Here is a 12,831-nt window from a genome sequence, read left to right as displayed (position 1 = left end):
TATAAAATAAACATGGCCGGATGCTTAACCTCTTACAGCGAAACTCAGCATCTTTAAGCTGGGTGGACTTGAAGTCCTACAATCCCCAGCCAGCCCAGCTTAAAGTCACTGAGGTTCAAAAACACAGTTTTAGTGTATCTCACCATTCGCTGGAGGCCTTTGAGATTCTTCCCAGCTCCGTGACTCTGTGATCACCCTGGGGCAAAATGAAATGAATTACAGAAGAGGAATTGAAATTTGAATTGCATACCTCAAATTGTACAGGCTACAACACGCGCCTTGTCCCCTTCCAAAATAGTTAGTCTCTCTATGCAGGCAAACAACAAACCCAACATAAATTGGATAATTTTGGGCACTACACTATCTATCTTTGAGAGGTGTGAAGTTTCTGAAAGATGCCTTAATTAATTCATGAGCCACGAGCCAAGCCTCAAAAGAAATATAGTCATTTATTAGGAGCGACATTTCGGCAATACTCCAATGCAGTCGGAACTGAGCTCACATAGTTTCTGCGTGCTCATGACTCTGTTCACCCCCCCCCCCCATTGAATATGTCATGAATCAGATTCTCCAATGAACCACAGTTGGCGGGCTATGAAACCCCAACACCCCTCCTGCTGACTTCAGTAACCTAGGACATAATCAGTAAAAGAAGCATTTGAAACATAGAAATATAGAAGACTGACAGCAGAAAAAGACCTCATGGTCCATCTAGTCTGCCCTTATACCATTTCCTGTATTTTATCTTACAATGGATATATGTTTATCCCAGGCATGTTTAAATACAGTTACTGTGGATTTACCAACCACATCTGCTGGAAGTTTGTTCCAAGGATCTACTACTCTTTCAGTAAAATAATATTTTTTCACATTGCTTTTGATCTTTCCCCCAACTAACTTCAGAATTTGTAGAATATAGTTTCAGTTATTACAATCTGCAACTCCGTCAGTTCTCCCCCTCCCTGCTTATGCCAGCTTGAAAGCTTTGGAAGTTGACATGGGGAGGATTGATGGCAATGTGATTGTCTTTGATTGGAATAATTGGCTTTTCCCGGGCTTGAAGCAGAGGAGAAACTCAGCAACGCAGATCAGGCTCTGTACTTGTGGCGCCAAAGATTTTTTTTTTTTAAAAAATGGTACTTAAAATAGGCTGATTTCCTTTTTCCTTTTCAAACCTTTCCAATTAAATAGAAAAAAGAGCAAACCCGGAATACAGTAATGGGATTATTGGAAGGTGTGTAAATTGGGAACAATGGAATTCAGCACAAAAGGCCAATCTAAACCTATAGAGCAGGTTCAAAGCAGAACTAATTGTGTAATCCGACGGCCATGTTAACTAAAATGCGTGAAAAATTATGTTGGATGTCTCTAACCTCCCCCCCTCCACCCAAACTAGAATATTTTATGGGTTGGGAATGAACAAAATACAGGGAAGTCCTCGACTTGCAACCACAATTGAGCCCAAAATTTTCTGTGGCTAAGTGAGGCATTGGTTAAGTGAGTTGTGCCCCATTTTAGGACTGCCTGCTTTCAAGAGAAATTCCATATCTACACATACATAACACACCTACATGCATGCTATATACATGCATAAATACATACCTACTCCATCCAGGCGGGGGTTGTAACTTACCTCCGCTACTGGTGCAGATGTGTGCGTAGCTCTGGGTGACCGGCGGGTGTTTTGCCGGGCTCTCTGGTAGGAGCCTCCCGAAAATTCAAGGGTACAAATTGCAGACAGACACACACGTTTGAAAATTCAAAACAATGTTCTTTATCACAAAATTCAAAATAAACTAAGCACTCTTTTTGTATTGCAAAGAGCACTCGTCCCAAAACAATCGGGTAGCCTGTACAATTTCCCTTAAGCAGTCATTAAGTACTTAGCTAGCAGCTGTGAAGAAACTTCACACCCCTTCTTCTTCCAACGAAGTGAGACACACGCACACACATGTTGCTCTGCTTTGGTTTCAAAGGCGTGAAAAATCAACAAACAAAGTCCAGAAAACAGCAACACCTGATTCCTGAAGAACTGCGATCAGATACTCTTTCACAACGGCCAAACCCACACGCTGCTATTTATAGCAGCAGCCCTAATTACTGGAGCCCCACACAGCCACAGGTGGCCTCATTTTCTCTTGTAATAATCCTTCAGTTGTTGTCTCCTATGCATCACCTACGCATGCGTGGATGTGTCATTAATTCTTGTTCAGAATCCAAGGATGATACAGACGATTGATCTCCTCCTGGGCTGTCTGCCAAACTCCCCTCTTCCCTGTCACTCACGCTTCCTTGGTCAGAGGAGGCTTGATCGGCAGATTTCACCGGGAGCAAAACAGGCCTGCGTCATGTGGATGTCTCCCCCACATCCACCTGCACATTCCTTGGGGCAGGAGCTGGGCCAGAGCTAACCACAACAGTGGGCATGCGCGTCGGAGCGAGATTTGGCTTCTGCACATGCGCAAGAAGCAAATCTCGCGAGAAGATGCAGAGGTGTGTGAGATTTGGGTGATGTTTTTGCTTCCATGCATGCGCGGAAGCAAAAAATCAGCGAAACCCATCAAAATCTTGTGCGCCCTTTCACAAGATTTTGCTTCCTGCTCGTGCGCAGAAGAAGCTCATGCCCCTGCCAGTAACCCAGAGTTGCGCACCAGCTCCATTTTCACTACCGGAATGCTGTTTCCCCCCAATACTGACACTTATCCATATAATTTTATATACGTGTGAAGGTTTGTGCCTACACAACTTCGCATCCCTATTGGTTTCAGCCCTCCACAACAATCCCTGTTTCTCCTGTGGCTCTTGGGAAAATTAATTGCCCTGCTCTATTGCCGTAAAAAGAATAAAAGGATAAAAAGTGAGACACAAATAGAAGAGAAACGCATTTTGCATAAACACACCCGGGTTATTTTCCAATTGGGTATGGCCAGGCGTTTGGAAATGGCATTTTAGAATTTAAAATTTAGAAACGAGATCCACAATTTGAAATTTTAAAAAATAGACGAAAAGAAGGCGGCGAGTTAGTGCTTTTCCATTTAAATTACTTTGACCTTGATGTGAGAGAAGATTTGTGGCATAATGGGGTTTTTTTGCAAATGTTGCTCTCCTTAGTTTGAGTTATCCACTTTTTTTCCCCCAACTGTGGCAACTGTTTAAGATGTTCTGGACTTCAACTCCCAGAATTCTTTGCTGGCTGGGGAATCCTGGGAGTTGAAGTCCACCCTTTTTAAAGTGGCTCAGCTTGGGGAACGCCACTTTGAACCATTGGGAAATGCCACCATTGCTTGAATTTGGTTTGGAAGACAAATCAGTATTTACATTCTTCCAGGAAGGTAGAGCATCAGGGATAAGAACAGAACTGTCACCTGAGCCCAGAACTCTTTTGTCGGCAGTTGAAAAGAAGGGCCCTCTCCTTTACTTTCTCTGCTGAAGCCAGGTTGGAGGGCAGGAAGAGGGGTGCTTTGGGGGGGGAGCCAGTGCAGGCCTGGGTCTTAGGAACCTTTCGTGAATCCCATCATCCCCGGCTGGACTTTCATGAAGCAGTCTGATAAAGTTAACCGGTGCTGAAGGTAGGTAAACCAGACTACTGAACGTGGACTATAGAAGGCTTTGCTTGATGAATAATTTGAGGATTATTATTATTATTATTATTATTATTATTATTATTATTATTATTATTATTTCCTTTATTTTATTTGGAACCTGACCATTTGGTGTGTTGTTTTTTTAAAAAAAAATTGCTTGATTTCTTTGCATTCCAAGCTTCTGTTGCTTTTGATTGTGTGTTGCTGCTGTTGTTTTCTTTGGGAGGGCTAGTTAAGAAATTGAGATGCGTGAATTCTAGAAGAGTTGGTGAATTATTTTACCTTTTAATGCAGTGGTTCTCAACCTTTCTAATGCCCCGACCCCTTAATTCAGTTCCTCATATTGTGGTGACCCCAACCATAAGTCTAGCGCCAATACTCCCAACAGAGCTTGAAGCTGATTGGCAGGAAGGTCAGAGGGACACCCCCTACTGTAAACGCCTGATTGGTCAGATTGTAAAAACATGTTACAAGGCGCCAGAATAGAAACTTTAGTTCCTAACACCATGGGAAACTTGTCCCTTCCCATGGTCTTAGGAGAGCCCTGTAAAACGGCCGTTCGACCCCCAAAGGGGTCCCGACATCCAGGTGATGTCGGGACCCCTAAACACAAACCTTCTCAACCAGGGATCTCCAAATGGGGCAAGTCAAGATTAGTGGAGGAAGTTGGACTATAAGACCTCTAAAGTCCCTTTCAACTCCACCATTTGGATACACTGTTAAAGACTTGTGGACTTCAAATTCCCCAGGCAGAGAAGATGGGGGGACTTTTGGGAATTTAAGCCCACCAGTCTTAAAGTTACCAAGCTTGGAGAATCTTTCCCTAAACTGAAACCAGGAAGCCCAAATGAGAATTTCCTTGAGATTGCCTAAAATTAAAGATAAATTTTTGCTAGGAGTCATAAGCCTCTAAGTTACAGCCAGTCCTCAACATACAACCATTCCTCCAGTCAAAGTTACGCCAGTGGGGGGGAAAAGGTGACTTAAGACCTGTCCTCGCACTTATGACGGTTGCAGCGTTCCCACGTTTATGTGGTCAAAATTAGGCCGCTTGGCGACCGACTGACCTGCTTTTCTCAATGGCTGCACCCTTCCCGAATCGCATGAAAGCCATTTGTGACTTTCCCAGCCAGCTTCTGACCTGAATTATGGGAGGGAACTGGATTCGCTTAATGACCGTGCGATGATTCACTCAACAACTGCAGTCTTTCACTTAACCACGGAGAGAAAAGTTGTAAAATCAGGCGAACGTCCCTTAAACAAACCTGCCTTGATTAACAATGGAAATTCTGCTCTCAATTTGTGGTTGTAAGTTGATGGCTACCTGTAGAACTCGCTACTCAGGGTAGCCTAGCTGAGTATGGGAAGGTGGATATGAATAAGGCCCTTTTTTAAAACCAAAAAGAGGGTAAATGTTCCCCATAAAGATTTTCGTCCGCTATTAACTTAATGCTGGTTAACAATGGCCAGCCTGGTATCTCGTGGATGTCCAGTTGGGGAAAGAAAGAAAAGGAAAGGGGAAGGAAGGAAGGAGGAAGGAAGGAAAGAAAGAAAGAAAGAAAGAAAGAAAGAAAGAAAGAAAGAAAGAAAGAAAAAGAAAAAAAGAAAGAAAGAAATCTTTCAGCTCTGGCTACTAAAAGATAAATTATAAATTGCTATAAATTTGGTTATAAATTGCTACTTGCAACCTGCAGATTAGGGAACGGAAAATATGTCTACCATTCTCCTTTGATTGCCGAGAGGGGATCCCAGAAAGTAATGGATGGATCCCTCCCGTCTTCTAGGCTTGGGAAGGAAGCAGATTCGGGGATTAGAATGTGGTTGCTTATTGGTGGAATTGCTAGGGACTAGATCCCCACAGTCCCGGGTTTTCCCCCCCAATGATGGGAATAGGATGGATGGCAGGGAGGATTTTTATAGGAATGGAAGAAGCCCAGAATTCTATGCCACTGTTTCTCGACCATGGGAATTTTAAGACAGGTGGACTTCAACTCCCAGAGTTGAAGCCCACCCGTCTTAAAATTCTGTCAATTGAGAAATACTGACAGAAATGCAAGATGGCATGTTAAAATTCCTGCAGTTGTGAAATGCTGATCTCAGAGAGGCGGAAACTCAAGATGGCTGCCGCCATCGTGCCGTGGCGAGCGCCATCTTGTTTTTCTTGACCTGCTAAATGCCAGCTAGCCCAACCAAACCCCATGTCTTTTGAGTTGCATTGCCCGCTTGCTTTTCTCCCCCCGTAAATCCTTCATTTACTTCCATTTTCATGGAAAATAAGCCCTTTTTATTTTTAAGATTTTATCTGTTTATTTTTCTGAGTTTTTATGTTCCCAGACCAAGCCTTTTTTTTTTTTCCGGGTTTTTCGTTCCGGGTTTTTTTGTTATCATTTTTTTCCTTTTTTTTTCCTTTTATCTTTCCTATATTTTGTTTTCCGCCTGCCCCCTCTTCTCCTCCCCCCTCTTCCCTCCCCGATTCCCGCCACCCCAAACTACCCCTCCCGCTACCGTAGAACCGTCCGCCCCCCCTCAAGACGTAAAATGTGTCAGCACCAGGTCCACGGCCATTCTGGTAAGTTGGCAGCCGCCTCCCGTTGAGAGCCAAAACGGTGACTTGGAAGGCTATAGCGTCCGGTACCGAGGCCTGGATCCCGAGGTCAGCGAATTGAAAGAGGTGAAGGATATCCCTGCCACAACTACCCAGATCAACCTGGAATCCCTGGAGAAATGGACGGAGTACCGCATCACCGTGGTGGCGCATACGATTATGGGGCCCGGCCCAGAAAGCTCGCCCGTAATTGTCCGTACCGACGAAGATGGTAAGTGGGAATCCTCCCTAAATTTATTTCTGTCTGCATTTGTATCCTGCCTGTATTGTTTTTACAAATAACTCAACATAGCCAATGTATCTTCTTCCTACTGTTTTCCCCGTAACAACAACCCTGTGAGGTAGATTATTTAGGCTGACAAAAAGGGACTAGCCCAAAATCACCCAGTTGACTTTCATGCTTAAGGTGGGACTAGAACTCACCATCTCCTGATGATTGGTTCAGTCACCCAGCCGGCTTTCATGCTTAAGGCAGAACTAGAATTCACGTCACCTGGTGATTGGCCCAAAGTCACTCACACAGCTTTCATGCTTAAGGCAGAACTAGAACTCACGTCACCTGGTGATTGGCCCAAAGTCACCCAGACAGCTTTCATGCTTAAGGTGGAACTAGAACTCACGTCACCTGGTGATTGGCCCAAAGTCACCCAGACAGCTTTCATGCTTAACTAGACCTCACGTCACCTGGTGATTGGCCCAAAGTCACCTAGACAGCTTTCATGCTTAAGGCAGAACTAGAACTCACAGTCACCTGGTAATTGGCCCAAAGTCACCCAGACGGCTTTCATGCTTAAGGCAGAACTAGAACTCACAGTCACCTGGTGATTGGCCCAAAGTCACCCAGACAGCTTTCATGCTTAAGGTGGAACTAGAACTCACGTCACCTGGTGATTGGCCCAAAGTCACCCAGACAGCTTTCATGCTTAACTAGAACTCACGTCACCTGGTGATTGGCCCAAAGTCACCCAGACAGCTTTCATGCTTAAGGCAGAACTAGAACTCACAGTCACCTGGTAATTGGCCCAAAGTCACCCAGATGGCTTTCATGCTTAAGACAGAACTAGAACTCACAGTCATCTGGTGATTGGCCCAAAGTCACCCAGACGGCTTTCATGCTTAAGACAGAACTAGAACTCACAGTCACCTGGTGATTGGCCCAAAGTCACCCAGATGGCTTTCATGCTTAAGACAGAACTAGAACTCACAGTCACCTGGTGATTGGCCCAAAGTCACCTAGACAGCTTTCATGCTTAAGACAGAACTAGAACTCACAGTCACCTGGTGATTGGCCCAAAGTCACCCAGACAGCTTTCATGCTTAAGACAGAACTAGAACTCACAGTCACCTGGTGATTGGCCCAAAGTCACCCAGACAGCTTTCATGCTTAACTAGAACTCACGTCAGCTGGTGATTGGCCCAAAGTCACCCAGACAGCTTTCATGCTTAAGGCAGAACTAGAACTCACAGTCACCTGGTAATTGGCCCAAAGTCACCCAGATGGCTTTCATGCTTAAGACAGAACTAGAACTCACAGTCACCTGGTGATTGGCCCAAAGTCACCCAGACGGCTTTCATGCTTAAGACAGAACTAGAACTCACAGTCACCTGGTGATTGGCCCAAAGTCACCCAGATGGCTTTCATGCTTAAGACAGAACTAGAACTCACAGTCACCTGGTGATTGGCCCAAAGTCACCCAGACAGCTTTCATGCTTAAGACAGAACTAGAACTCACAGTCACCTGGTGATTGGCCCAAAGTCACCCAGACAGCTTTCATGCTTAAGACAGAACTAGAACTCACAGTCACCTGGTGATTGGCCCAAAGTCACCCAGACAGCTTTCATGCTTAACTAGAACTCACGTCAGCTGGTGATTGGCCCAAAGTCACCCAGACAGCTTTCATGCTTAAGGCAGAACTAGAACTCACAGTCACCTGGTAATTGGCCCAAAGTCACCCAGATGGCTTTCATGCTTAAGACAGAACTAGAACTCACAGTCACCTGGTGATTGGCCCAAAGTCACCCAGACAGCTTTCATGCTTAAGACAGAACTAGAACTCACAGTCACCTGGTGATTGGCTCAAAGTCACCCAGCCAGCTTTTGTGCCTAAGGCAGGGCTATAACTCCTCACCTCCTAGTTCCTAGCAATTGGCCCTAAGTCTCCCAGGTGGCTTTCATGCCTAATATAAGACTAGAACTCACAATCTCCTGGTGGTTGCCCTAAGGTCTTCAGCCAACTTTCATGTCTACAGTGGGACTATAACTCACCGTTTCTAACCTCGTGCTTCAACCACTAGGCTAAACTGGCTGGTTCCCAGAAGAAACATAGCAGTTAAAAAACTTGTTTTAAGATTCAAACATAATTCCTGTTTGCTCCCACCCCAAACAACCCCCAAAACAGTGTAAGGCCCACCTGTTTTTTAAAATCCTTTCAATACGAGAAAGTGGGTTACTCGTTTCCAAAATTTCCAGAGGCACTTTCTCTTTGGCCCTTGGAATAAGAATGGCATTTTGGGTGGGTGGTGGAAGATTGCCAAGGTGGACCCAAGCCACACTCCCGGGGAGATGCCAGAGAGGTGTTGCGATCAGCCATTAATGAATTTCTAGTGGCACTTTATTTACTTTCAAGCCTCTCATTTATCATACTCTCTGGAAGGGACGTGGTAGGACGGCCAAACGTCAGCTGGGTAATGGAGTAAATATAAAAGTATTGCCGTGTCAATTTCCTTAGACAATTAAAAAAAAACCCAACTCTGGGAATTCAGTGTTTTGCAACTTGGCCCCTTTAAAATGTACGGACTTCAACTCCCAGAATTCCCTAGCCAGCTTTGCTGGCTGGGGAATTCTGGGAGTTAAAGGCCGTACATTTTAAAGTAGCCAACTTGCAGAAACATTTATTTAAGGGCATTTTTGTGGCTGTATTGAACGACAGGTAGTCCTTGACGTATGACCAAAATTTCTGTTGAGAGACATTTGTTAAGTGAGTTTGGCCTCATTTTACAACCTTTCTGGACCCCGTTTTTAACAAAATCACTGCAGTTGTTCAGTTAGTAACAGCTGTGAAGCCAATCTGGCTTTCTTTCTTTCTTTCTTTCTTTCTTTCTTTCTTTCTTTCTTTCCTTCCTTCCTTCCTTCCTTCCTCCTTCTCTCCTCCCCTTCCTTCCTCATTTTCTCCCTCCGTTCTTCCTTCCTTCCCCCCTTCTCTCCTCTCCTTCGTTCATTCGTTCATTCGTTCCTTCCTCCTTCTCTCCTTCCTTCCTTCCTCCTTCTCTCCTTCCTTCCTTCCTTCCTTCCTCCTTCTCTCCTCCCTCCCTTCCTTCCTCCTTCTCTCCTCCCTTCTTCCTTCCTTCCCTCCTTCTCTCCTCTCCTTCCTTCCTTCGTTCCTTGGTTCCTTCCTTTCTTCTTCCTTATATATTTTGGAGTATAAATCACATGTTTTCTCCCCCTAAAAGAGGGTGGAAATGTTGGTGTGTCTTATACACCGAATACAGCCATTTTTGCCCTCCTGAAGCCCCTCCCCCACATCACATGTTTATAAAACATTGAAGCATTTTTCACAAAAATCGGATGCGCAGAGAGTTTGGGACACCTGCAGAGTGCTCTTGGGGCTGGGGGAAGACAAAGACACCCCCATTTTTTAAAAACAAAACCCGAGGCAAAAAAGAACCAGTTTTTGCAAAAATAGGGGCATTTCCCCCCTTTCCCCCAGCTCCTAGAGTACTCTGCAGGCCTCCCAAACCCTCCTTTCCCCAATTTTTGAACAAAACAAAACAATGGCTAAAAAAATGCCATTTTTTGCAAAGATGGGGGTGTTTTCGCCTTCTCCCAGCTCCCAGGAGTAATCTGCGGGCTTCCCAAACCCTCTGCATGCCACATTTTTTGGAAAGAACAGGCCCATTTATGCAAAAAACGAGGCAGGCAGAGGGTTTGGGAAGCTTGCAGAGTGCTCCTGGGAGCCAGGGAGGGTAAACCCCCCCCCCTTTTATTTCTTACTTACCTCTTTGAAATTTGGTGCGTCTTATACACCGGTGTGTCTTACAGTCTGAAAATACGGTATTTATTTAGTTATTGGGTTTATATTTCTGCCTGTTTGCCCATGGCGACTCAAGGCAGCTTTCAAAATATAAAAATTAACAAAAAGAATTGGATATATTAATATAGTACAATATAACAAAATGAAGCTCCACCTTGATGATAGCAGATCAGAAGAAACCATTGAATGGGCTCCATTCCAATCTGGGCTTATTAATCAGATTTGTATGCCGCCCCTCTCTGCAGACTTGGTCTTCAGCCCCTTTCTGACTTTGCTTGCAGGAAGGTCACAAAAGTGGATCCCTGCAACGGTCATAAAAAACATTCAAGCTACGAGGCCTTCCCTGTGGCTGCCCCAGCTCTATGGAACCAACTCCATAGAGTTTTATAGTTTTAGACTGTACATTTGACTTCTTTTTATTTTATAGCATTTTATATTGTTTTAAGCCGCCCTGGGTTCTTCGGGATTGGGCGGCACAGAAGTCAAATTAATTAAATAAGTAAGTAAGTAAATAAGATGTTGCAACAGTTGTTAAGTGTGAAAAAACTATGTCACTTTATTCAGTGCCGTGGTAACTTTTGAATGGTCACTAAATGAAACGGTTGTAAGTTGAGGACTAATGGAACAATCTGGACTAATGGAACAAGCCCATCCATTTTTATTTACACCGTTAAAGTCTTTTCCAGTTGAAGTGTACCCTTGTAACCGTGTTATGATGACTAACCACGAATGTAGAGGTCTTCAAACTTGGCCACTTGGTTGTGGAATTCTGGAAGTTGTAGTCCACAAGTCTTAAAAGTGGCCAAGTTTGGGGACCCCTTTACTAATGGCTGGAAAGTTAGTTAGTCCTTCTAACTTTTCATAACAGGCAGCAACACTTACCTGACTTTGCTTGATTCCCCCTGAAGTTAAGAAAGCTCACTTATTACTTATCCCTGGAGAGGAGGCCATCAGGGGATCCCAATGTAGGTTAGATTGAGAAATCCCCCACAAAAAAAAATCCTAGAAAAAGGAGCGAGAAATCCTTTCCAAATTGCTTTTCCGAAAACAATAGGATTGAATTGATGGTAGTTCAGGTATAAAGATGAGCCTGTGTGGCTCAGCCACAGCTGGATGTTTGAGAGATTGCTAGAAATCGTAGTGGCTTCTTTGGTCTATATGGCAACATGTAGGCCAAAGGCCATTCAAAGTTACGGGGGGGAAATGACTTAGGACCATTTTTCCGTTGAGTAATAACATCTTAGCTCCGCCCTAGTAGTTTGAATGTTTTTATCAATAGGGTTTTTAAACTGTTTTACTGTATACTACTTTTATCTGTTGTACGCCTCCCAGAGTCTTAAAGGAGTTGGGTGGCTCACAAATCTAATGAATTAAATTAAATTAAATTAAATTTCACACTTACGACCGTTGCAGCATCTCTATGGTCATGGGATAAAAATTCAGACACTTGGCAACTGGTTCCAATTTATGATGGTTGCATGGTCCCAAGGTCATGTGATTCCCCATGTTTTTGTGACCTTTTGACAAGCAGAGTCAATAAGGAAGCAACGAGGGCAAGAAAGGTTGTTAAACAGGGCAAAGGTCACTTAACAACATTAAGAATAGAAATATTGGGCTCAATTGTTGTCATACGTTGTGTCTGAATTTACACATATATGCAGCCAGACACACCCTGGCCAGCTTCGGCTACTGTATCGCAGTTCTGAATTGTGGCTCTCGATAAGGGGAGAGGTCCAGCGGCATCTTCTGGTTTTGAGGTCCACCGAAAACCAGTCGCGCTTTCGCTGGCCGTTTTACAATGACCGTTTTAGTTCCTCCTATTAAAGTCAAGCTCTTTTCTCTTTCTCTCTCCCCTTCCCCACTTCTCTCTGTCCCTCCTCCCTTCTGGCTTTCCAGTGCCCAGCGCCCCACCTCGCAAGGTGGAGGTGGAAGTCCTCAATTCAACGGCCATCCAAGTCTTCTGGCGCTCCCCAGTCCAGAACCGCCAGCATGGACAGATACGTGGCTACCAAGTGCATTACGTACGCATGGAGAACGGTGAAGCCAGTGGGTTGCCCCAGATCAAGGATGTCATGTTGGCTGATGCTCAGGTGAGATTTAGGGTGGGGGAAACGGGGGGGGGGTCTCTCTTCTTTTGGGTGACAAGGTGCTTCTCGTGGCTGAACTCGAACCCAAGGCAACCCCACAGCTTATTAACAATGGATGTTTCCTTTTTTCTCCTCCTCCTCTTTTTGGTTCTGGAGTCAACCTTTGACTTTGGGCTACTCCAGGTAGTCTTTGACTTACAACAGGGATCTTGAAAAATCGATTTTCCCTCCATCCTTATGCACGGGTAGTCCTCGACTTATGACAGTTCACTTAGCGACTGTTCAAAGTTACAACAGCACTGAGAAATGGGAGTGAGGACCGCTTTTCACAGTTACGACCCTCCTAGCATCCACATGATTTATTTATTTATTTATTTATTTATTTATTTATTTATTTATTCGGATTTGTATGCCGCCCAACCCCCAGAGGACTCCCAAATGATCATGTGATCAAAAGTTAGACGCCTGGCAGTTGATTCATACTTATGACCGTTGCTAGGTCACGGGGTCTCCTTTTGTGACC

The 12,831-nt window shown here is 44.5% G+C and overlaps 1 protein-coding gene across 1 annotated transcript in view; it reads left to right on the top strand.

The window, feature by feature from the left end:
- Positions 1 to 12,831, top strand: part of PTPRS (protein tyrosine phosphatase receptor type S) — a 301,225-nt gene that overhangs the window by 190,255 nt on the left and 98,139 nt on the right. The window contains exons 11-12 of the mRNA XM_070744606.1: positions 6,095 to 6,400; positions 12,118 to 12,311. Coding sequence (XP_070600707.1) covers positions 6,095 to 6,400; positions 12,118 to 12,311 — 500 coding nt within the window. The remainder of the gene's footprint in view (positions 1 to 6,094; positions 6,401 to 12,117; positions 12,312 to 12,831) is intronic.

The sequence above is a fragment of the Erythrolamprus reginae genome, chromosome 1, assembly GCF_031021105.1.
Source record: "Erythrolamprus reginae isolate rEryReg1 chromosome 1, rEryReg1.hap1, whole genome shotgun sequence".
NCBI classification, from domain to species: domain Eukaryota; kingdom Metazoa; phylum Chordata; class Lepidosauria; order Squamata; family Dipsadidae; genus Erythrolamprus; species Erythrolamprus reginae.
Note: the sequence above shows the minus strand (reverse complement) of the source record. Positions and strands in the feature narration are given on the sequence as shown.